The 26956-nt window shown below is 40.8% G+C and overlaps 1 protein-coding gene across 9 annotated transcripts; it reads right to left on the reverse strand.

Moving 5' to 3' along the window:
- Window positions 1–2133: 2133 nt before the first annotated feature.
- LOC105277196 (protein jim lovell) lies at window positions 2134–25483 on the reverse strand. Of its 9 annotated transcripts, XM_011335388.3 has the most exons (5): window positions 24733–25483; window positions 24061–24145; window positions 17051–17442; window positions 11596–13689; window positions 2134–10535 (listed from the first exon to the last, which is right to left on the reverse strand). In XM_011335388.3, exons 3-4 carry the CDS (start codon window positions 17239–17241, stop codon window positions 11610–11612), a joined length of 2271 nt encoding a protein of 756 aa, XP_011333690.1. In that variant the 5' UTR covers window positions 17242–17442; window positions 24061–24145; window positions 24733–25483; the 3' UTR covers window positions 2134–10535; window positions 11596–11609. The 9 variants fall into 9 exon arrangements, with proteins under 9 accessions (XP_011333690.1, XP_011333691.1, XP_011333687.1 ...); XM_011335389.3 differs by having other exon boundaries at window positions 2134–13689; window positions 24923–25483; XM_011335385.3 differs by having other exon boundaries at window positions 2134–13689.
- Between the last annotated feature and the right edge of the window lie 1473 nt (window positions 25484–26956).

Genomic DNA, 26956 nt, shown 5'->3' on the forward strand with positions numbered 1-26956 from the left:
CTGCGTTACACGCCGTGATAATTATTGTTTTTCTTGCTTTGATTCATCTTAAAGAACTGTTTCTGCAATATGCAATAACTGTTTTATTTATATAAATATCTAAAACTAATATAAAACATTTCTTTTGATAAAATAAATTGGAAAAGCACGAATATGATAAGCGTTAAATATCAATATATTTCTAATTACAAATATAAATTTATTGATAAATTTTGTTTCATGCTTTGCAACAGTCTTGCAAATAAGAATGTTGTCACGTAATAAATTTGAAAGGACAGCTTTTTTTCCCAGGTAGAGAAATTTGAAAATATAATCAACCACGCGTGCACATTATTCGCGCAATTAAGTATTTAATTTTACATCGTGCGCCATGTAACGAGGATATATCCCTCGAAAACGGCCTTGATGCATGCGCGAGGATGTGTGTACGTGCGCGCACAATGGGTGTTAATAATTTCTCGTCGTTGCAAGCGATTTTATTTAAGCAGCAGGCCAGATACGGCATGTTTGCTGTCTGCGAGAGCACTTGTCGTATATTGCGCGCGGCATGCACGTATTTATAGGTGTCTTCTCTCTCAAAATAGTTCGAGAGCACAGTGTTGCAAAGACCGTAGAAATTCGAGCGAATACACGCGCGCGTGATATGTCATATCGCTCCTCCGGCCCGCTCTCTCCTTGCACCACTTTACCCCCTCGTTCCCGTTACTGACATATCCGACATATGAAATTTTCCCGTGACAAGCTAATCAGAGTTTCCCTGCAAGTTCCCAAATGCCAATTATAAAATCCGAGAATAGACATTCAGCAGTGCGTTCGTTTGCAAGTATCGGAAAGCAGCGTAGCAGCGAAGCCATATATCATTGGGTTGCAATTCTGACTCTCATCCAGAAACTTGGGTCGGAAGAATGTAATCAGGAAAATAAAAATACATTTTCTCTCTTTTAATTGTTTCAATAAGCTCCGAGGTGATAATTTTAGACCGCTAATGAATCGACAATCGCATCTCATCCGTCACAAGAATACATAGTGCACGCTCCGTTTCGAGCGGTGCATCAGTTAGGAGCGCGGGCCGAAAAAGCGAGCGGAAGAGAGGAACACGCGCGCGTGTACGCACGTAACACTGCGGGCACACAATACATACCGGGGCCCGCGTGCCCCTCTCGCGGAATCCCGATCTTTCGGTTCACAACCGACGTATTACTTATTTATTAGGACCGTGCCCGGGTGGTCCGCGACATGACAGAATCGATTACGCGAATTCGCGGAACCGGCCTTCTTGGCCCTTCGGAATTATGCTTCCACTCCTTTGGAGAAAGAGAGAAAGAGAGAGAGAGAGAGAAAGAGATTTGGCCTCCCCGTCTCGCTCCTCCTCGATCCGCTCTTTTAATCCTCTCCTGCTCTCTCTTTCCCTCTTGCCTCCACCATATCCGCACTCCATGCCTACCTTCGTCCTTCCTTAAACATATACACCCTCCTTCATTCCCTCTTCTCCCTTTGCTCCTCTTCCTCGGGTGTGTCCAGAGATACTCCCGTTCTATCGCATCGTTGATTCTCTTCCCCCTCTTTGCCCCGTACCCTTGGCCCTCAGCTTATTATGTAATCAGAATAACAATAATTTGCTTCGGAACTGCTTCGACTGCTCATCAATCTGAGTGACAGCCGGTTACCCGCGGCTACGTGTAGGCATCGGCCATTTAGCGATCCATCGGCTGCGGTCCTGAGGGCGGCAGACGAGCACAGGGGAAGGCAGCTTCGAGTTATCTCGCCGTACCCTACCGGCGATCCCGTTGTGATTCACGGATCGTCAAGTATTTAGAAGATTAATTGGCATCCGAAGGGTGACATCCAAAGATAAGACCGTGGCCCAGCGAAGAGCTTTCTCTTCAAAAATATCAATAATGATACTGATAGTTTTGATAAAGCATGTAATTGGAAATGCAATGATAGTAATATTAAAAATTAAATATCTGTGCGTCGAAATCTGGATCGTAAAAATATCCAGTAAAATTCATTTTCTGCTGATTTCGTCGCACTCTGTGCACATTCTGTTCCTCGCGAACTGCGAGGCAATAAGTTATGAACAAGTTATGCATATGAAACAATGTAAGGGGTGGAAAGAAAATGAGACGAGCGTTGCAATTGTATGTACAGATTTTATTATGATTTAGAGTGAATACGATTGGATTGTGTGTATCTGTGTCCGCATACGGAGTGTGTGTAATCCATGTGTACGTGTTAGTCCGCAGAATGAACGTGGGGTTTAGGTAGCTAGCCTCGTCCTAGCCTCGTGTGCGCATTCACACCGTACATAATTGATTCGCTTGAAACCACTTGGTTTTGCTTTGTAGTCTCCCCGCGCGTTTAAGTATCTCACCTAATTTAATTACCGTTACGCAATAATTCGATTAATCAATAAATCCGTAATAATAAATCCGTATAAACGTTGAGTTGTGTGCGTGAGTGAACTAGTGGTGCCGAACCTGCCGTAGGATCGACTAGGAAGTCTCTGTAGTAACCAGCGGTAAACGTATCACAAGTTATGTAGCGTTCATTTATCCATTTATCGGCGGCGAGTGTTGGAGTCTCGAGGTCGATCGTGTCTAACGCGTCTGTCCCTTAATACTCCATCGGGGTTTAGAGATCCCTTCTTCGGATTTTTCGCGACAAGTGAAAAAGAAAACCTCGTCCATTCGTGAAGGATCAGCTAACAGCAGCGTGAACCTGGTCTTTCTCTTTCTGGTCTCCATCGGTCTCCCAATTGTATGACTCTCTTTGTGCTCTCTAAACTAACAACCGTTAATTTAATTAATTAATTAAAGTCGAAGGTTCACCCCCGCCGAGGAGAGGCCTCGCTTTGGCAATATCGTGTCACGATGCTTCTCACCCGGGAAAACGATCCGCGTGCCGATCGCGAAGATAACACTTGCCTGCTCTCGCAACGTCGATCCTCCAACACTCGGAAGTATTGTAGTATAGTGTGACGCAGTGCGCGCCACGGCGGTCTTAATCGTTCGGCTGTTCCCACCCTATAAATAGACGGGACGCGCCGGCTGCCGCCGCGGGCGCGCTCTGCGCTTAGGTAATCGTTCCTTTTATTGTATATCAAACTTTATAAACTGTAATACAATGTAAACCTGTAAAAAATATACTGGGTGGCGGCGGCTCTGTATAATATAATAAGTAGTATTATAATCGTTATGGTACAATTGTAATTAGTATAAATATATCGTTATATTATAATCTGCGATGTGCTGTTTCCGCTCTCTATAACCGAGGGTCTTCCGTTCTCTCCCTCTCTGTCTCTCCCACACCCTCTATATTTCTCATTCGAATATAACATACGCGCTCACTGCTATAATTATCGCACGCTACTCTATCTCATCATGTTCCGCATTGTATCTTATCAGCGCATCTTGTTTCTTCCTCTCTCTCTTTCGCACTCTTTCTCTCTCTCTCTCTCTCTCTCTCTCTCTCTCGCACTCTCTCGATCTCTTCCACTTCACTTCCACCACTCACTTCTCTTTCGTCGTACGGTAAAATACGATCCACCGGTATCTACATATTCCACTTCTTATGAGAAACGGTATATATAGTTGCGTCGCTCTTTACGTCGGTTATACCACGCTTTCGGGGAGACGGCTTCAGCTAAAAGCGTTCTCTCGACACGTTAATTCGCGTATGACAGACGCTTTTACTTAAATCGCGCTTAAAAGCGAAGTAAGAATACCAGTCTTTGTTCCTCCCTTTTCGCTCTTGCAAATACGTACCGAAGACGATATCCGTCGTTTCAAACGGCGCACCTTTGCGCCAAAAGAATCGTGCTTGCCTATCGAAATTAGGACACTAATTGCAATGCATTGGCACGCCAGCAAAGATTTCTTTATCGAAATGTCCTTCTTCCTCTTCTTATAAAACATGATGTTTATCACGCGCAAGGATGAGTTTCTCAAAACAAGACATTTCTCATTTCACGTTTAAACAATAGCTAGAAAGAGCTGTCATTGTCGACGGAGAAATAAGAGAGACCAAGATCGATCATAATGAGAATTAGAAAACAAGATTAAATTCTTTAACCAGGTTAATGTAAAATGTAAACTGGCTAAATTATATAAATTAAGTGGATTTAGTGGTTTTTAGTGGATAAGAAAAGAAGTTAAATGCTCCGATCGCGAATACTGTAAAGTAGTTAGATTAGAAAAGTAGGGAATGCATGAATGAATGAGTTTAAGTATTTAATTATAAACCAAGTCCCTTTCTTGACGAAAGCTGAAAGTAATAAACTTGATTGATTGATTAAATTCATTACCATGATATGGAATAACTCTTTTAAAAAATATATAAAAGATACGACAAAACATTCACACGTGATGTCGCGAGAAGGGAATGACAAATTTTTGAATTCATCATGTTCGATTTTCCTCCTAAGCGACTTTTAGCGGAAAGCTAATAATAATCAGAACGTCGATAAGCACACGCGCGAGAGCAGCAGCACCGATGGCGTATCGTTTACCGTACCCCGAAATAACTCGATCGCACGTACGTTCATTCATACATACGCTCGTACGTATTTCATTTTATCATGCGCTCGGGGCGAGGCTAGGGCGATTTAGGAACTACGTGACAGCACAACCGATGCAAGTAACTATTTCATCTGTATCGTTTCCGGTTCCTGTTTTTTCTTTTTGCGTTTTTTTTTTTATACAATGTGAAGTCTCTGATGACGTCCGAAACCGTGATTTCTGCGTTGGCGACGTCGGCGATAATGCACGAACAGGTCGCAGCGAAGGGAAACAATAAAAGGCAGAAAACGATCGTTCGGAGAAGGTAGATCCCGCAGCAAGTAACCATCCCGCCAAGTAACAACTGCGAGAGAAGCTGCGGTGGGAACAAGTCTTGTACGAGCCATCGGTAACTCGAGTCTCGGTCGTTCGAATGTGCCGCCGGTTGATAAACCCCTCGCGGTGGAGAAGTTCGAGGGATTCTCCCCGGGAGAGTTCCAAGCGACATCTCCCAACGACCGCTCGCATCGCACGCTGTGAACTTCCGTTTGAACTGCGTTCGGCGGGAAAGTCTCGCGACTCAGGACCGAATCGGCCGATACACTTCAATCGGAATTTGCGGCGTGGGGGCGTGAAACACATGCTTAACAGCGTTGCCGCTGATAACAACGAATTTCTGTAATGTATGTGCGATACGTCGAATGCGGAAGTAGGAGCGACAACGCTATCATGCGATGAAAATATGATGTCGGATGTTACACGTGCCGCGTTTTTGCGATGCGACGCGCGACGCAGAAACTACGTGTTCTTACAATGTGTTCGCTTGCTTCGTCGTTTTTGTGTTTCTGTTTCTCGTCTCTTCTTCTCGATTAAAGATTGTATCCGAAGAACAATGCCGCGATGCACAATTATCGATAAATATATGTATATGTATAATATATATATATATATATATAAGTATGTATACCTATGTATTACGCATAAATAATCGACAGCGCATTTATTTCCGATTTTATGTACAATTTTAGATTACACGAAATTAAAAATAATATTTAGTGGAGGCGTATCTCTTTGTTAAACATTCTCTCTCTCTGTCTCTCTCTCTCCCTTCCTTCATCTTTTTCACTCTCTATATTCTCATTCTCTCTTTTACTTTCACACCGCTACGCTTCCATTTCCTTTTTCCACTTTCATTCTCTGTCCGTTATTTTCTCTTACAAAATAAGTAAGATAATACTACTTCCGATTTGTTTTAGTTATCAGAGAGTGTTATAGTTGTTTTTTGTATTGTAGGAACTTAAAATGGTGACTTCGCTGATCGGAGTCTCGTAAAAATAAAATATCCTGCCTCATTTGTCAGTCGTAAGTCAGTGCCTAACATAGTAGTCAGTGTCCAATAAAAGTAGATAGTATTTGTAACAGTACAACATAATTTAATCGTGTGGCAACATGTACAAGAAAACCACATATATTATCGATGCATGCGAATCAGAGATAGGAATATGAATTTTGGTGATATCGTTCTTTGATATTGCCAATGTAAGAAAACAGATGCGATATGACGCGCTTTCTTTATTTCGGTTTTTGCTGCGTTACATTAAATATTAAAATCACAGAAATTAAATCAGTTCCAATCTCTGTTACATATGGGGATGCAAGGATTACATTGCCAGTCGATAAGATGATGATAATAATAATAACGATAACACTTCTTTTAAAAATTAACGAAAATACAGTTCTTAACACAAAGGCAACGCATAACGCAATAAAAGAAGATTGCGCTTAAAATTAGAATGCAAACGCGTTCTTGTAACCTTTCAGCTATCATGCAACGGCATTTGTGAAATAAAATATACGTATTAACAATCCGAAGCAACAATGCGTCACGACAACATTAATGATATGTCATATCCACACTTGAAAAGATTTATGATGCTGATTTAACAAATCGATCACATGCAATTCATGACAAAAACGGCGCAACGTAATAAGAAATTAAAAATTTAAGATTACAAGTTAGAATACTACTAGATAGTACTTAACAATTATTAAAAAAAAAACTGAGTAGAGATGTTGCTTTTGAAAGTAAAACATAAACAAATCGAGAAATAATTCACAGATAAAATATGATACTTAGATATAATAACAAGACAATGCAGAGTAAAAATTTTCTTTTAAAATCATTTTTCATTTGAAGTGGACATGTATAAAATCTATCTGTTTTAAGTCTCTGATGAAAATAACAAGATAATATTATTTAACATTCAATGGAAATATACGATCTCAACATTCGGATACAACCCGTGGTGTTCCGCTATAGCTACTATAGCTATAGCTACTATAGCTTCGTACGTGCGTGCCTCCATTCAAAATTGTAATAATAAATTGTAATAATTATTACATGACTAATCTTGAATTATAATTATTTTACGTATGCCGATCGTCGAGCATATAGCTGAATATTCAAACAAGAGACGAACAGCGCGCGAATGCAAAATCAAATTTGTCTAAAATTTTCCTTCGCGTACGTTTTTGTTCGTTCGTCGTCCGTCGTTACTCACATGTTAAGTTGACAACGCGTCGATTTAAATTTAACTAATTATCTTTTAATTTTAATTTAACTTATTTTCTGATAAAGTATGTAATATCCCTTGACATAAAGTTGTAATATCCCTTCGCGATAATAAAGTAACCAATCGATACGCGTCTCTCCACACCCTATGCGCGACACTGATAATGCTCCTTTTCCTCTATTTCTGTGTACCTACATGTGTCATTCTCTCCCTCTCTCTCTCGCTCTCTCTCTCTCTCTTCCTTTCATGCTTAAGATTCTCTCTCACAAAACAGTACCTTTAATTCTTTTCCCTTTTTCCTCATTTTTTCCCTCCTTTAAAGCTTTGCGCGTCGCCTCTCGCGAGAGAGGCGAGAGACGATAAACATCGCGATCGGGGACGAATGCTCTCTTATGTTCATTCTCCTAAAGGGGTGCCTACGAACAACGAAACAAGGCGCGAGATTTCAGGTATCTAACTAACGTACCGATCGTTTTTTTTCCGTTAAACTGCAAAATAATACTGAAGTCTGCACATGTGGTGCCTATATCACATATGTCTATATATTATATAATATATATGTACCTCTTGCATACACTCCCGCACGCATACGAACAGTCATTGTCTGTGCGAGTCGTTACATACAGTTACAACGTAATATTCCTCTTATGCGTCTCTGTTTCTCAATCTTTCTCTCGCGTCAACAGAGTGGATAAAAAATTGTTAAAACCATTTTCAACGTGGCTGTACCATCTTGAACGTCCGCTGCTCGAGTGCCATCCTAACGAAGTTCGATATTAGCCACGGAAATGAGAATGGCTACTTACGGAAATGGAAATAAAATATTAATGACGAAATCCGACTTAAATTTCAATTAAACAAGATTATTCTAGTGTAAAGGAACAGAAAACTGCAGATTTCTTTTCTATAAATTGTCTCAACTTTCAATAAATGCTTGCAACTTAACAATCAACGCAACAGCTTAAAACCAACTATTCCTTATAGCGAATTCATTAAATGTACATTGATGCAAATCTATCGTTACTAATTTATTTCAATATAAAAACAGCAAATGATTTGACCGATAAAATGCATAACAGATATTCTACCAAACAACTCGTGGTGAATGTCTCAATATGATCGCATTTATGTAAATTTGTATTTTACACTTACGTACTAGAATATAAATTATTATATGCTAACGTGAATTCTAAAAGTCGGAATAAAAGAAGTAATATTTGGGGGTGAGTTTTGCGCAAGCAAATGATTCCAAGCGCGACGAGGACCGACGGTACAGCCCGCTGAAGCAGTTATAAACTCTTTTGAAACACCCTGTATATATAATATATATGTATAGTATTAATAATCAATAATAATATCAGTTTGTATTGTACAGGCTGTTTTGGGGATGAGGGCCGAAAGCCTGTGGTCTCTCTAATATTTACTTCAAACCCCATGTCGCACCCATACGCTTCCTCCTTCGTTTATGCTCTACTTAAGTTACTATTTATTATTTATTTTTATTATTAGTATTATTATTTCATAATATATCTTATCTTGTTTCTCTCTAGGAGTAGCAAGGAGTGTGACATAACGAATCCTACTATATCATTCTTATCTCTGCCATTTTTCGCCACTTTTTATCTCTCCGATTTTCCTCATCTCCCTCCTTTTCACTTAATCTCTTTAACGAAATCTTTATCGTATCGTTATTATAACTTTATGTAATTTACCATTACCTTTACAGTTTAATATGTAGCATTTTCTTTATCTATCGTAGATTTGTCTGTGGCTATCCCTGATGTGTTAGTTACCCTGCGCTTCCGTCTGGTTGTCGAAATATTGTGAAATTGTGGTCTACGATTAAAAGTTTGTTCATTGTTTTTGCTCCGTATTCATTTTCCCGTTCTCTTTCTTTTTTTTCCTGTATCTCCGAATATTCAGATTAGCGTGAGTTCAGCCTTCGATGCTACTAAATGCACGCAAATGTCTTTTGTCGATGTCATCGAGAATTGAACTCTCCGGAATCACATCGTTATCAATCCTGAATTCCTGCAAGAAGCATTTCGCGTTCCGGTACTCGTCAAGGCTGGCGATCGCGCATGCTTGCCTCGTTCCGTGTCGACATATTAGTTTGCAACGAGTCAGCCAGAGATGGTCGTTCGCGTCTCGACAAATCGCGCAATTTTTCATTCTGCTAGAGTAGTCTGATCTTTAAAAACGCTAGATAGAAAACCACGTCGCAGAGACAGGTCGCGAAAAGAAAGAACAGAATAATTCGCGGCGAGCAGGATAAAACAGTCAACAATTAAAAATATTATTTACAGATGTGGCGCGTCGTTCGCGCATACTGTATCAGTATCTAAAAAATTATGCACATCGGAGCAACCGTATTGACGGCAGATCAGGTTCACGAGGGTTGGCAAACGGTAAATATTGGCAAGAGTTCGCTATTATCGCATTAATTAATCCACGGCCGTCGCACGATTCGGTAAGACTTTCCTTTATTAAAATAAAAGAAGGATCGCGGGCGAATCGCGCGAAAGTGACAATTACTCTTGTGTTGATGCTAGATCTCATCACTTTACTTGAATGCATTTGGAAACTTCTGCATTAATAATCATCAATATTTTAATAAAACAAAAAAAACAAATATAAATATAAAAAGACCAGATTAAATAATTCTGTCTCATTAAATGATCCAAATACAACATATTTTATTTATATTCATGAGAAAAATATATAAAAAATATATAAAAAAAGATAATAATAGTATTCAGTAATATATATCTCTGCACTAGGAAATACTAAAATATTTTGCTATAATTAACAATTCTATTCTCTCATTTGTCAAAGATAAAGCAGAAGCAAGCTTCCCAACATACGTACGTGTTGTTACTTAATCGTTATTTCTCTTGTTACTGAAAAAACTCTCTTTTTGTGATTTCAGGTTTGTTCTATTATGAATACGATCGCCACTTTTCGTTCGAAACGTCCGTTATCCTGATAATCGGGCTGCGTGAGTTTTTATAATGATCGCAAGTCCGTAAAATGGACGTCATGCTGTTTTTCAATCATTCACAATACTATTTGGTATATGATCGCTTTTGCAACAGGAACTATTTCGTAGCAGTGAGGCGAGAACTTTCTCGGCTGCGCTGGCAACGATATTCTCGTCGACGTCGTTTCATTCGCGTGAAAAGATCTCCCGATTTTCAGTTCTGTTTCCCCGAAGAAATCGGTAACGTCGTATAAAACAAAACGACAATCTTCTGCACCTGTCGGCAAACTTGACCGAATCTGAATGAAAGGGCGCGTCGTTAACATCGAAGCGGGATGTACACTCGAAGATTTTGCTCAGAACTCACTTTTTGATGAGCAAAATTAGCCTCTTGGTCGAACCGTCGCTTCGCGAAGCTATTCTCAATCCCGTATCCAAGTCCAAGAGAGATGTACTATCAAGAGCCACTTTTAGAGAGCAAATCTGTCGAGTGGATAATGCTGATTAAAAATCAATTTCCGAATTGTGCTCGCCGACGAGTTTGTCTATCAAGAACCAAATGGACAACAATCTCATGCGTATACCCAGTCCAACTACCGACGGAAGAAAGACAGAGCGACGAAACCCAAATGGCAAGCACAGAAACGAGCGGAGAGCAGTTACTGAACGCTTAAGCGTGGCTCAAATATGTTTATCGGGAGTGTACCCTGGGAGAGTTGCGAGTCAGTTGGTAAAAGTCAGTCTTGTGAAGGATAATGTGTCTCGTGGAGAATATCACGCGCGTGTAAATCTATGTAACCTGTTTGCCTACGACGAGGAGTTTCGCGAAGGGGAGTTTTCTTCACAACACCGATCAACTCCGCCGATTAATTCTTCAACTGTGGCATGCAAAATTGCTTGTAAGATCAGGAGATCAAAATTTTCTCAAACTTTCTACAGAAATCTTTCACCCCCGATTAGACGTATATTGTCGCATCCAGGTCGACCGGTGTACCGGTAGTTTCATACCGATGAAGAATTTATTGTAGAAAAAAATTAATAGCGAGCAGCTTAAAAAAGTGATATCAAACAAGAGAATAGCCATTGCTACAAGAGAAACGAGAGAAATATCATTGCTGCAACCAGTCAGCAAGGGATAAAAGAGATAAAGACTAAAAGAAATAAAAGACAAGTTGAGCTCATTACCGCGAATTGAATAAACAGCATCCTAGCATCCTAGCATCGGTTGCATTATTGTCTTATAAAGTTGATCAATATATTATCTGTTACTAACATCTTATCAAATTTTAAATAGCATAATACACGAGAGAGCGTTGTCCTTATTTATTTCGGGACACGGATCCTGCCGTTGTCCTAAGTCACACATAACGTCTTTTTGTACAATAAATTCTTCATACTGGAATGAAACCTTGACGAGAATGTCCCACCAACACAAACACATGCACGACATTCGCAGCCGAAGAATCAATCAAACATCCGCTGCTCCTCGCGGGCGACGGTAAATAAAGCAATCATCACCTAATATTAACGTACAAGAACGTACCAGTGCAGCCAGTCCTAATCGGAACCATTCTGCTGTAGCAACGCGGATGCTGATTGCGATGTTTGCGGCTGCATCGATGCCTCGTGATGATGATGATCGACGATCGGCGACGGTGTTTCGCTGCTCTGCGAGTTTGCCAGATCGAGACCACTGCTACCTGTTCCATCTCCGCATCCGCTACCACCGACGCCGCCACCGTCTCCGCTTGGATTCGCGGACGATTCGAAGCCAAGCGCTTTCCGCTCGCTGGGTGGTAACACGTGCACCATATTCACTGGCAAGGGAAAAGGCATGAAGTCAGGGTATATGGTCTGCGGCTGAGATATCAGAGAACGATGTGAGAAGCCGCCATTGTCCCCCGGATGCTGCAGAGGTAAGGAAAGCCCGTGGCTCATATGCGGTGATTGTTGGATGGACTTGACGTTATTGTTGATCGTATTCATGATTTCGGGAGTGTTGGCGTTGGCGCAATCCCTCCGCAGCTGTTCAAGCTTCAGACTCTTTCCGTATTTGCCACGCACGTACATCAGCAAACTGTTGTACGGGATACCGAACATACGACTGGCTTGCGACGTGGTCAACTTTTTTGCCCAGACTTGTTGCAACGCCTGCGTAAGTTCATTATTCGTCCATGACCTGGGCGGACCTCCTCGCGGCGCGCTGTGCTGCCCTTTGGGCCTGCTCAAGGCCCGGTTCACGGCTAGTGCGCGAGTGTTGTGATCGTTCCACCGACGCGACACTTCGCCGTCGCTTCGATGCTTCTTCGCCTTCTTGGTGGGTGAACCGATATTGGAAGTGCTCACGATACCCTTTAGCGCTTCAGGCTTAAAGTTATCCGCGAACAGCGGGTCGCCGAAGAGACTTCTGTCATACGTGCTAGCGTGAGAAAAAAGTCCGCCACCAAGGGCCGACACGCCGTCCAACGGTGGCGTGAATATCGCCGCGATGGAGCTACTACGTCGTGTGACCATCGACAGATCTTGTTGCTGCTGTTGCTGATACGGATGGGATCTGCCGGACCCGTGCGGACTGTCCTCGCGTGGATGGTGACCCTGAGGTGACGGCAGCGGCAGTTGACTCTGCGGATGCCCGGGCAGCCATTGGGTCGCTAGCTGGCCGAGGCTTGTCAGGTACTCGGGAGGATGTGGTTGCGACAACGACAACGACAACGACGACATCGTCGGCAGTGCAACCGTACCGACTGCCGCCGCTACCGCCGAGATGTCTTGTACGGGACCATCCGGATGCAACAGACTCGTTCCCGTGAGCGGCGAAGCGCGCGGACTATTCGTCGCTTCGCTGTCTTCTGTCTTTACGTGGTGCTGATCCAGTCCACTCGGTGATATAGGCTTTTTCATCGACAGATTCTCCGCTATATCTTCTTGTAGCTGATGTTGTTGCTGTTGCTGATTTTGTGCACTACTGAGGGATTGCTGCTGATGATGCTGGGATTGTTGTTGCAACTGCTGCTGCTGTTGTGTCTGTTGCTGACTACCGCTGAGATTAAGAACGTTTGACGGCGGACTCGAGCTGATCGGCGGGGTGGAACGCCTGCTCAGATCCTGCGGCACTAGTTCGCTGGATCGTCGGCGCGGACGTGCTTGCTTCCGGCGCGGCATCAATGGCGAACCGCAACCCTCTCGGATACCATAGTTCATGTGGCCGATATGTGTGGCCGGCATCTTGATCCGGTGGTCCCTCGTGGATTGAAACGTGGATTGAAACTGCTCCATTGCGGTGTTCGTCTCCTTCAACGATGTGCTTTCCAACGCGTTGTCGTCCTCCTCGGTAGTGTCCTGTCGCGCGACTTCTATCGTGGGAGAGTCGCCTAGACCGAGATCGTGCATCGGTGTTGAAGCTGACGACGAAGGTCTCGGTTCCACCGAAACTGGCCTAGGTTCCGATAATGACAGTCCGCGCACTTGCAGACACTCAGCAGCCCTAATTAGGCCTGCCAAATCGTCCTGTGGAATCTTCACCTGACCGCGATACATGAAGTCGATCAGTGCGGATAACTCGTTACGTGTAAAGTCCTTCAGCACGATCACAGGATGCTTGCATGGATTCTCCGCAAATATCGTCTCGAAGAAGGGACTGCAACATAAAACTCTATCTGACGAGTCACGATCTCGTATAATTGCTCGAGTAGTACTCGAGTAGAAATAAGGATACACGGAACATGGATTAGGATGCAGAGTAATCTTCGTTTTCTCGAATTTTGTTAGAAATTCTTCAGGAAGAGCGTATTTTTCCGAAATCGATTATATTACGGCATAGTCGTCCAACGAATCTTTATATCCCGTCGTTCATAACGTTATACACTTCCTAGCAAAGAACGTTGCGTGTCTTCGCTGAGTAAGACAGAACGGTGGCTAGTAACCGCGAGCAAAAACTTACCGCAAGGATTAGCGCTCCTTCTCCGATCGAGCAACAGCGAATCAATCGGATGGTACAAGACTTTCGCTCGTTGTCAACTTTACGTCACACGTACCGCGCGAAGCGAGAAGAGCTTGTGGCGACGTGTATAGCACAGCCGACTGGTAAACCACGAAGGAAGGAGCGATGAAGAAATTTCTCTCAAGCAAGAAAGACTCTTGAGCGCAAGAACTACTCTTGGTTTCAGAACGTACTGCTTCTTTAGGATACATTATCCCTATACTTCTATCGATCAACAAAACTCGATTGATCGTGCTTAATCTAAATATGAAAGAGAGACAAGTAGCACAAAAAATTCTTATCCCCAGACGTATATGTAAAGATGCGAAACTAGGAAGTATTTAAAACTAGGAAGTTTTAAATATATTTGTCGTAGCGCTTGTATTTTCTTGATGCCATGAAAATTTATTATATAATAATTTTGTTTGTTCATCGATGTACAACCAAACCTTCATATTCACAGAAATAACAAAATTTTGCAATCTACAAAAAATATAAAAGTGACTTAATTGATTTTTACTGTAAAAAGAACACGGAATCTTAATTGCAAATGTATATTTACTGCGGATAAGGATAAAAGATTATTTTTTACGTACGATTTTACGCCCTCGCACACATGCAATATCATAATATTATAATTATATTGAAAAATTACCGTCATTATGTAACTTATGTAAAAAACACATTTGTATCAATGTACTGCGTGCAACCCCTAAACTTTGCATGCGTTAGAATAAACATATATTACATACAAAAAAGACGGCAAAGAACATAATATAATAAATACGATAATTCACACATAATGTACTTACCAGTATAAAAATTAAAAAATTTTGAAGCAAATTATGAACTTTATGATCTAATTGTACAAGACTTTCCTAATTCTTCGTAAAAGGGACACAAATCAGGTGACGATTTGTGATCATCAGATGCACGTTGGGACATGCAAAGTTTAGGACAACGTGTTGTCTAATCTAAAAAGATAATGATTTAATAATAATATAAAATGATGAATAAAATATATAAGGTGTACAAATTAATTCGATGCCTTTTTTAAAATTAAACATTAATTTAAAAAAGACAATTTTAATTGTAGACGAAGAATTATACTTCAACCAACACTGGCCATTTAATTGAAAACTCGTATCACACAACGTTTTGACCTCTCATCGGGTCCTTCTCAAGTGTCAAAATAAATAAGTCGATTTCTAGAAATTAATTACAGAAAAACCATAAAATAACGTATAAATAACAAATCATTAGCAATAAAAACAGACGAAACTTACTGGCAGAAACAGACTTAACCAAACAAAATTTTTAATGTGAAATATAACCATAGATTTAATATATCTATGAATATAACACAGACTTGCGTCGAAACACGTGTGTAGCTGGTGGAAGCCAACAAGCAAGTGAAATTTCCTAAGAGGAAAACATGTTTGTCAAGATTGGATCATATGTAACGGGTAGGCTCTCTGTATCCCTTTGTAAATTGATAGCATTCTCATGCTTTTTGATGAAAATCATCTCAGCTATCTCCCGTTTTCTTAAATGTTCCTTTTGGTGAAGAATATTAATGTTACTCCAATCAAAACAATGATTAATACCAGAACTATGCTTGCTGACCACCGACCAACAATCTGGACTCTTCTTTATGTCAGCTCTATGTTCTCTAACGCGATCGTCAAGGTGTCTTTTCGTCTGTCCTATATAACAAACGTTGCAATCCGCACAACTGATCTTATAGACAACGCCCGTCTTTTGGCCCTTCTCAAGACTGTCTGCCACGTTTGATTAATGTGTTCAACTTATTTGGGATAGTGTACGCAACAAAAAGATGACAGCGTGTAAGAATTTTGCACAATTTCTCTCCAATGCCTCTCACATACGGAATAGTGATAAAGCCTCTCTTACGTTCGGTATCAATGCGCGGGTTCTCATTGCTCTTATCTCTATTCCTATATTCAATATTTGTCATTCGTATCATTAAGTGTCTGTGGACAAAGTCAAGCGGATAACAATTATTATTTAAAATAGATGTAACAATGTCAATATTGGTCGCGTGGAATCTGTTGTCAGAAAGTAATATAGTTCTGTCTATTAAGCTATTTATAACTCCAACTTTATGTTTAATCGGGTTGCTCGCAAAAAAGTTAGTATAGCGACCGGATAACGTATGCGTTTATGCAAAAGTCTGTGCTCCTGCCTTAATAATAATACACCAGATCGTAACTAGGTATAACCTTTATTAACACTATCTGTCCAGACATACGGCGTATTCGGTTCTCTCTCTATATATTGCGCGCTCTTGTTTTTCCCCCTCCCGGTCCCTATCAATCGAGCTATCAATCCGCCTCGCGCATATACTACAATTTGAATCGATAAAATCATCGATGCAGTTTTGCACCTCTTTCACGTTTTCAAAGCATATGTCAGTCAGGTGATGTTGCAGCGATCAGAATAAGTACTAATCTGAAAGAACTGGGTCCGGTGAATAATTCGTATAAGGGAGAATTTCCTATCCTGACAAATAAATATTTGTCCCTTTTGCAACACATGGTCGAGCGTTATTATGATAACTTCCTGCATTCTACTTTTACAGATATACGTTACAGCATCTTCCCCTAAAGCTGAAATCATATTTGCACCCTTGGTAGCATTTTTTTCAATTGGAAAGCGAAAAGAATGCATTGTCAATGTGCTTAACGCCATATTTCATCATATTTCATATGATTCTGTTCTGTGAAGTTAAGTTGTTTTGCCAAGTTATATAGAACTATATAGAGCATTTTACACCTTAAGGTTGGAACGTCAAAATCAATCAAAACTGGTGAGAAAATATCTAAATTTAAAGCAGAATTATGATTAATCAAAGGCAAAAGCATCGAATTATCTTGTACATCTAATAAAAGATGAACGAAATTAAATAATAAATATTAAATGATAAGTGAACAAATAAATAATAGAAAGTATAATAAAATTCCAATAAAATAAAATCCTACTTTTGCAGTAGAGTTACCTGCAGGCACTAAGGACAACTTTGTGGGCCTTAAAACTGCTTTCGGCACAGATTAGCGTCACGTCGACGAGCACTTCCGCTTGCAGCAGCGCCTCGAACGCCTGTAGTATATGAGCCTGATGATTGTGCCAACGTAGAGAATAGTGCGACTGCAGGGGCATCCTGTCGGGGCTTTCCCCGACGCTCGACATTTTTCTTCCGCCGTTAACGTCGGAAGTTGGTGACTTAGCAAAGCCGCCACTTTGTTCTGCCGCGTTCTCCCTCGTGCCGCGTCCTCGTGGTCCGACGTGGTTCTTTCCTTTCCATACACGTGTACGAATGTACCATGCAGGTATCACGAAGACTGCCCCTCCTCCTTTCTGTTCGTCACTACTTTGCACTGTGCTGTACTCCTGAAATCCGAAAAATACATGATTGGTTAAAACAGAATAGTTTCTAGAACGGGAATGAACGAAGATGAACAGAGATGAACGGAAATGAACGGAGACGAACGGAAGCATGGGCGTTGCGAAAGTCGCGAGGGTGCAAGGAGTAGTTTCGAAGTGACGCATCTCGACTTTTCTCGTCGCTCAGAGTTTCGGAGGATCTACGGCGACGGCGACTCACATCAATATCAAGCTGGATTATTAGGAAGTTTTTACAATACCATGCTCGGAACATGACAAACATGAAGGTCATGTGTACGTGAATTTCACGGTTCATTATAGGAATTTATACCTTAGAGGTAAGTTCTTTTTAATTATATTGCACGTTTTCATTTATCCTACGGATTCCGGAATTCTCAGAGACTCTTTTCGTTCATATGATTGCTATCACTGATCGAGTAATTTATTTTTATAGACATAAAAAGATATCTTGTTTTCAAAATCATATTGTATAAAAATATTGTATATCTATGTAACATTCTGTCAAAGAAGAATATAACCAGTTTAATTTATAGAAAAATTTATTATATAAAACTGAAAATATACATATCCATTCTACTCGCTTAAAACTAAACTGCTTTCATATTAATAATGTGTCCAGTAGCCACCGTTGTCAATGATTGTCCGATATCGTCAAGAGATATTTTCCACTAACTTGGCAGCGTATTCTTGCGGCAAAAATCTCCATATGTCTAGGCGAATATGTCTAAATAATTGTTTCGCGTTGTATACTCTTTTTCTAAGAAGTTTTATGTGCTTTATGTATGTCCGGCTGTTCACAATAGTTTTCGGATGTTTACAAAGGAATATGGTTGCGAAACACGATTCGTATGTAATTTATGAGAAAATAAATCATTCCCTGCCAAAAGTTCAACAATAACTGAAACGTTCTCGTAAAAAAAGGATGCTCTCTAACTCTCGCAAGAATTTCAGGTCTACCTTTTACGGACTGAAAATTATGCTGGTACACGTTCTTATTTGACTAACTGCATATTTATTTTCATACAATGAGATATTGTATCAAATCTTGCAGAAAGCTAGAAATTTTTTACGGAAGATAATTTTAATCTGTCTCTTTCTTTCGCAGGCACGTGACTTCCTGATAAAGAATCGGGCATACGATTTTATAGAGTCCGCATTGTGTGGCACAAGCTAACATTATCGTCACTCATAAGACAGACAATCAACGGATACGTGCTGTTCTCGAGATGACGCGTGCGTTAATTACTTATCCGGCCGAATCCGCAATAATTACTGAATCGTACTTGGAGCGATTCTAAAGTATTTAGCAGCGTCGATACTCGCTTCATCGACGATCGAGTTGATGAATAATTTCGTGATTGGTAAAAAAAGGGTAATTGAAAGAAGAAAAGAATAGCGACTACGGTTTGCCCGCTTCCTATGATAATCGATGTTAGAAAAGAAATCCTGTTGATTTTGCAAATCAACAGGCAAAATCACATGACGCCCTGCGATATGAAATGCAAATATGAAAATCATATCAATCGCACTGACCCATCCACGCAATTTTGGTGGATAAAATTGCAACAAATATATCATGGCGTTCTTTCGGGATTAATCAAGTATATTTTGCATCGCTGCTAATCGGATTGGAAAGCTACTAGAAGACACTATCTGGGAGTAACTCGTCTCTATCAATCATCTGCTAAATTACGGCGATTCGCGAACTTGTCAAGAAACACGCTCCACTTATAAACGAGACCTTTGCTTCATCCTTTTAATTCGTAATGCTTCTGTATAAATGTACGATTTCGAATTAGGTCGATGCTATCAACAACGCGAATTGTACTTAATAAATCGCGAATACGTTTTTAATTAGTTCGTGCATCAATTCCTTCCTCATCCTCCCTCGTCCTTCCTCCATCTCTCTCTTCCTCTCTACGTCAATAAAATACGCTATATAAATACAGCATGTTTCGCACATATGAATGACCCTCGAATTTCTGTACGTTGCTCTAAGTGTCTGTATGCGGCATAAATCGTCTCAATCGAGACCAATGACAACGCATGTTCGCGCATTTATTTTATAATTAAAACATAATTATACAATAATACGAAAGGCATACGTGTGTGAGTGTGTGATATGATCCGAAACGAGCGCGCTCCTCCTCAACGTTACGTCACTCGCACATATGCGATCCCTTTTCATTGCAGATTGCATCCAGTTAAAAAGCCGTCTACAGCGCTTTCGATCAATCTCTCGGGACGCAATTAAATTAACAATAACACAGCAGAGATAAAATATGATTGTTCGATGAAAAAAATACAAATACTGCATATGATATAGGAGAATCCTCCCGCGCAATTTGCGTTCGAAGAAGCTGCTACGTGGAACGAGTATCCCGACCAGCGCCACGCGACCTTAGAAAATCGCGGGAAATAGAATCGATATCGTGTGAGATGAAGGGATTTTCCCTGCACCTAGATTGTCGAGCACCAATAATCGGAATCATGCTATCGGTATCCGCGCTAAATAAGCGATTAATAAGAGCATTCTATCGGTATCGGATAATTAATTGCCGGCTGACAGCCCTCCTTACGATCGTAAACAGTCCCTCTCGTAGAAGAGCTAGGTGCATACAACGAATCGCAAACAATAAACAAGGATAGAGTACATGCGAAAGATGAATTCCGGTGTCACACAGCGATATCAAACAATCGAACTCGCTTTCCGACTGACTATCGTCTACTTTTTACCACGCGGGCGAGCGCAAAAGCTGCGAAAGCGGCATTAAAACGCATACGTCCGTAAATCGTCCGCTTTGACGAGAAGTCGTGAACGGAGAAAAATACTTCTCTGTGTAGCTCGATTCGAGATGCATCCCAGGGAACCGCCGGACCGGGATACGTCACTGTGCGCCGTCGAAAACTCCCTGCAAGTTTGTTGTCAAACTCGCACGTGTTCGGAAAAAGCGCGGATTTACGTCGAGTCTCTCTCACGGTGTCCGTTTTTCGCTTATTCTCCTTTTTTATTTCCGTCTCTCGAAGAGACTGCTTTACGTTGCGCGTTTTACACGCGTGAACCATTTAATCGTCGCGATGCATAGCGTTCCGAACTTCGTCGGACGGAACGTCGGACGTGCAATAGGAAAAAGCCGGGATTAATATCGATGCTCGCAATTTGACGATATTTTGCGAATATGAGGATTAAAATGACCGATGAAATTTGCAAGCCATTTAGCATTTTCATGATAAATTTAGCAATATGCGACAATCTGATAGTCGAGTCAAGGGACTGGATTTCTACAAAATTTCAGTTTGGTACTTGACAGATATAGATATGAGAATGACTATATTATTATATCTTTGGAGCAATCATTATGTAGCTTCGAGATCTGGCAAAGAATAGAACATCAGAGAAACTTTTATTGTTAAAAAATTGAAGAATTCATAAATGGTCTTCCTAGTAATCATAAATACCAGACATGCAATGAGGCTTGAATGTGATCATCAGACAAATCCGAACAATAGATGCTGCTAGTTGAAGGTTCAAGCACCGGTCTCGCTTGAGTGATCTGATCGAACTCTCAGAGATCTGCGATTGGATCTCACGAGTCCGATTCCTCAGTGTGTAGAACACAAATCCTCTTCGTTAACGCGACTCGTTCTTCGAAATTAGAATCCTTTGATCCCGCCAATGGCTTAGAATCTGTCAGGAGTTTCATCCAAGACATCTCGATATAAACGGTTCATCGAAATGTTTTGACACATGTGTATATGTTCGCCGATTATGTTGCCACAGTGAAAACTTTGAAAGAATAGAATCCGAAATTGGAAACACATGGAAGAACAATGCACATTGTCGTAATTTGCGTAGCCGCGTTCTCCACACACATGTCACTAACTAAATTGAAACACGATAAATTACCAAAGAGGTCAGTGTAATTGCCAGTTGAGCCCCTTTGTGATCTTTGAGACATCTTCGCAATCTCGCCTCTCAAAAACAAACTTCCGAAGTAACAAAAGAACATGTCATAGGGTGGCAGTCGATGACACGGGAATTTTGCGCGGGAAAAATTTACAATCCTAGAAACAGCATGAGTATTCATCATAAGTATGTTAAAGAAAATGTGACACGGAAAAATAAGGAATAGAAAATGTTTTATTACTATTAGTACATTTGGATTTTGTCTAATTATAATCAAAGAGCAAAATATTAATAAATAATTACAGCAACAATACATTCATGTATAACAAAGACGATTATTTATATGAAGGAAGATATCAAATCACAGAAATCACAGAAATGAAAACAGCGATCTATAAGAACTTCGTAAAAATCGATCTTACAATAATTCGATTTACTGATATCGATACACAAGACATGTCACCATACATTAGCAGAATCTTTAAAAATTAGAGAAAAATGATAAAAAAGAAAACGAGATCATAAAAGGGGAGGTCTCCTAGGTTTTAGAAGAATGCGGCACCCCTAAAACGGTCAGCTGATTTCCCTCACTATCACCCACCGTATGACTCGGTGAGAGTTCACAAAATTGCACAAGAGAACTATCCCCTGCAGATGGCGGCGGCCGGTTCACGTGCCGCTCTTTTTAAAAACAGTTCGGCTAGGACACTCCATGTGTGTGCACGCGCTTAGAGCACCCTGGCGTGTAAGCACATTGTGGAACACCGCACACCAAACAATCAGGAAACGTGTCGTGAGCACTTGCGAACAGTAAGGTACCCCCGCGCTTACTCTCGCCGCGTGTATTTCCGGTAAACACCGCGCGGGTAAACACTGGCTTTCCGAGTTGCACGAAGTCGCTTTTGGGATACTGGGGATGAATTCACGAGGGGGTGGAATACGTGGAGGATTGCGCGGGCAACGAGACACGGGGGAGACACAGCCGGTGAGGAATGCGTGTGTTCGCGCGCCACACGCGCGAAGGGGTGGCCGAGAGAGAACTGACCGTATCGTGCGGGTTGCGTGTGCGGCACACAGAGCGGCGTCGGCGACGGCCGGTGAGTGAATGCGCTGTGTGACGTTAGGCGCCCCTCCTAAGATTCCCGCCCCTCTTGCTCCTTAAACCTCACATACCTTCCTCTCCTCCCCCTCGAGCAGTCGGTGCGCCTCTTTCTCCACGAGGCGCTCGCTCGCTCACGAGTTAACCGTCTTCCCTCCCGCTCTACTTCTCTCCCTCTTTCGTTCTCTCTCTCATGTGCGAACCACCCTCTTCCTTTCCCCACTCTCCCTTCGGTTTCTCCGCCGTCACTTAGCTCTCCCCTCCTGCCCTTCTCCTCACGCGTACAAACCGACTCGCTCTCGCTCTCTCTCTTTTTTACCGTCTCTCTTTCTCTTTCGCTCTCCTCTTCGCCACCCCCAACGTTTGTCCCGCGCCGCTCCAACCAACGCTCGCGGACCGCGAACTACCCTTTCCTTGCTTTCTACTTTGGGGAGAGCCGCTTGTTCCGATGCGAGTCGCGCCGTTTCTTGTTGCCCTAACCCGCCGTACCTGCACCCCTATCCACCGCGCACGCGACTCACCTTCTTGTATCCTATCCGAAATCGCCGCGCGGTTCTTCAGAATAGCGTGGCGAACAGTTCGACACGCCGTTTTCAAGGATCAGAAATTTCTTTAACGATTTTCTATTCTTCGATGCAATATTCGAATAACATTAATTAATGTTCAATTTATACGCCAATCATTATGTTTTGCGATTATTTGATGATTGCGTTAAATTTAATTTTGCCACATTATTATAAAAACGCTAAGTTTGTTTAAAATGTTTGTTTAAAAATACGCGTGTATGAATTTATAATGCTTTTCATGAAATAAAGAAAGGATAATAATAAAGGAACTCGGTTCTTATTAAATATTAGAAAATCTGAGAATTCCGGTAACCATTACCATTTATATTACCAAAAATGTACGCTATAGCTTTTCTTTCACGCCGAATAATACTACGAATAAAGTTATCAGTTTATATCAGTTTATATTGCAAAAATATCCATTTAATTTTATCACAACTACGTGAATCTTGAGCCGTAATGAATAAATTAAAACTGATTTCCAATTATTATCCAATATATAAATTCTTTGTTGTATTTCGCTCGAAATCGGGAGTACGTAAACATCATTATTTACACATTAAAATATTAGCTGTTTGATTTATTAAAACTTCTATAAATAAAACCATATAAATTTAAAAACCATATAAATTTATAGAAAATGCAAACAGTAAACAAATGTTTCCCTGTTCTCTGATTTTTCCAATGTTAAATGCTTATGATACATCTGCAAAAATGCTAGGATCAAATTTGCTACAAAAAGAGCAACAAATTAGTTTCGTTTTCAAGAAAAAATATATTTATTATCTTCATGCTACGCAAATTTTGACATGTTATTTCAAAGGAGATCTTCAGCATCGATATGTAGAGGGATCCATTCTTATATCAGATTTGAAATACTTCAAATCTTTCAACAGATTTTTCGAGTAATTTTAATTGTGAAAATATTAATATCATCTCCGCAGCAGAATCGAAAATTATAAAATCAATGTAATTATTTAATTGTTTTAATTTTACCAGTATTAGAAGTTCAATTCTCATGCAAAAAGTACCTTCAAGTAAATTTCGTCCACTTTCTTGGCATAATCGCGTTTCTTCTTTCTTCCGTGTGTCGATTACATCTATATCGAATTAGTCCTGCAAACACCGAATTAGTCCTGTGAAAACTAGTAAATTGCCGTCGAACCAATTAACACAGGATCAACAATCGGAGATAACAAAACATCTACACACACGCGGAAATGACGAAAACGATGATGAGGAGACTAGATCAAACGGAAATCAAACAGTGAATCTTGCAATAACAATGGTATCAACTTCGAAGCAAGTAATATTTGCAATAATAATAATAATCGCAAAAGCTAAATTTATAAATATTATAACGTGGAATTAATTAAAAAGGAAATTAATTAAAAATAATATATAATTTAAAAAACTCACTAATTATTAAATCATTTTGAACAGTTATATTAAACAAAAAACAAATATAATGCTTCTTTCCATCCTCAGGAACTTAAGTTAGGAGTATAAAACTTTATTTTTAAATTTCCTTAATATTTCTTAATATAATAATAATAATAATAAATTCCGCTCCGTCATTTGTCCGCGTTCAATTTTAAGATAAAACCCGGCGTGCAAGATTCCTTGCAATTCACACCCCTACCGACCGATCGACTTGAAAACTATGTACATGATATATTCTAAAATATACATGATGAAGAAACCTATAAAGTCTTCTTTCGCGAAGGCACCGCGAAATCTGTGCGCACGCTTTCGCACGGCGACCGCTTCTTGCAGCCGCTATCTAGAGGACGTCGTCGGCTCTCGAAACGGAGAACGACAATCAAACGAAATCACCAGTAACAATCACCATAACAGCACAATCACCACGAGCAAAACGTAGCACGAACATACGTGTCTAAATCATCAGCCGGTGTCCAGTCGGTGACGACTATTATCGCGCGAGCGCGCATTCCGTCGTCATCATCATCGCTGTCGTCGCTCCCTCCATCCCTCAGATCTCTCTGCTTCCGGTCACCCACTTCCTCACACGTATATAGGCATGTATAAACAACACAAGGGGGATGTGCATATACTTCTTCCACAAAATACGCACCACAACACCCGCGTGCGGAATTCCGCAGGTGGTAGTGCGACGACCGTCGCCTGTCGACGACGCACACGCACACACGCAAATTTTACGGCGGGAAAGTGTGTGGCCGAGCGGTGGCCGGGCAGCCTGGCTCTCAGAGCGGTCGCGATGTGACTGCCTCTTCGGACTTGCCACTGAAAGTGGAGAACGAGGCGAAGAGTCCCACCTCCTTGTGCCACCTCCAGCCGGGTGGGTACCAGCCCATCGGACCCTCCTTCCTGCTCTCTACCTCTCTCTTTCTCTCTCTCTCGGTCTCTCTGGGTTGTCCGACTGTTTCGCTACACGTCCTTCCGGCGCAGCAGCAACTGGTCGAATGCGTTTCGCTCGTTGTGCGAGAATGTGCATACATTTCAATCTCTCTCTCCCTCTCTCTCTCTCTCTCTCTTTTTCTCCCTTTCTTCACGGGGAAGCAATTTTCCTCTAGCTTTTATGGTGCGTGCAACGATTAGCCATGCACTAACAATAAGCTGGCATGACTGCGGAATTCTCTTCGATACCTGTGATCACGCACCCTCATTTACGGTGGAGACCGCGCTCCGTTGCTCTTTCTTATCCCACATAGCGAAATCTTCGAGAGGGTTGTACGGGTAGCCACCGTGCGGATTGACCACTCGAGCGACGTCTCTCATCTCGAGAAGCTAACTGCCGTAAGGAGCCGGGCGACCCTTCTATGGGATCAAAATGGTTGTCAATAATCAATTCCTTGTTATCGACTCTTTAAATAATCGCATGATTGATATCGAGACCTGTTATAGTTAACTTCTTGGCAGAGCTTTGGATTTGTCTGATGTAAATATGTCGCGGGATATTTGCATATTTCAACCCTTTTACAGAATGTCCGGCCTATTTAATGGAACACCTTCTCAAGAACTGCGCTCAACATAAGATTTTTTTATAAGCAGTGGAAAATATATTCAGAAGGATCCCGCAACAGGTACAGAAGAACGGATAGCGTACGAATAGCATAATTTTTCATGCATGTGCGCTTCATGTTCGTTCGTTCGTGTCTCTCCATGTGTGCGTCTAACATTCTTCAATATGTTTCGCAAACCATATTTTGTTCTTCAAACGAAAATAAACAGATGTGTGAATCCCATTTTTCAGAGAAAAACAACGGTAGAGCAAACAATGGCGAATGGTACATTCTGCAATTTCTGTTCACAAACTTATGAACAAATATGAGCCAATCGGACGCTGACAAACTTCGTCCGCATTTACTGTGGCGAACACATGTTTCGGAATTCAACGACAAAATTTCATATTTACCCTCGTTCGGGTTTAGTTCGGTTCTAGTCTAAAATGAAAAAAAGATTTTACATGCAAGTAACTGAGAAAGATTTATTCCAATGTTGCTGTGATTCTGTTTGCGCATTGAGAAACGTGTTCAAGAAAACCTAACAATTCGGAAGAAAATGTCTTTTAATATGTTGAGAAAGTATTACAGGTACAGACCAAAAAAGATAGCGATAGTATTAGCAATTTAATCTTAACTTGAGGTTTACTACACACACAAATGTCTTACTGGTATTCAGAATTTTCTGAATATCATTATAACGAACTATATATATATAAAATTTTATAAAATTATATGAAGAAAAGACCAAAATTAATTGTAACTAATTTATATAAAAGCAATTTAATGGACATATAAGATATAAGATTAAACAATCTCGCTCTTTATAATTATCAATTAGCGTTATTGCCAGACTCTTTGTCGGCATATTAATAGTTGACGACACAAAGATATTACTAAAATAAGAATATTGATTAACAAGTAAATGTCGCAGTGGGTTTGA

The sequence above is a fragment of the Ooceraea biroi genome, chromosome 3, assembly GCF_003672135.1.
Source record: "Ooceraea biroi isolate clonal line C1 chromosome 3, Obir_v5.4, whole genome shotgun sequence".
In the NCBI taxonomy this organism is placed as follows: Eukaryota; Metazoa; Arthropoda; class Insecta; order Hymenoptera; family Formicidae; genus Ooceraea; species Ooceraea biroi.

Bases quoted from the DNA above. Each gene is read 5' to 3' on its own strand.
- LOC105277196 (XM_011335396.3), bottom strand. From the start codon at position 17,241: ATGTCGAGCGTCGGGGAAAGCCCCGACAGGATGCCCCTGCAGTCGCAC. The intron at 13,690-17,050 runs GTAACTCTACTG...TTTATGTTGCAG, and splicing joins GTTGTCCTTAGTGCCTGCAG to TCCCTTCTTCGAGACGATAT.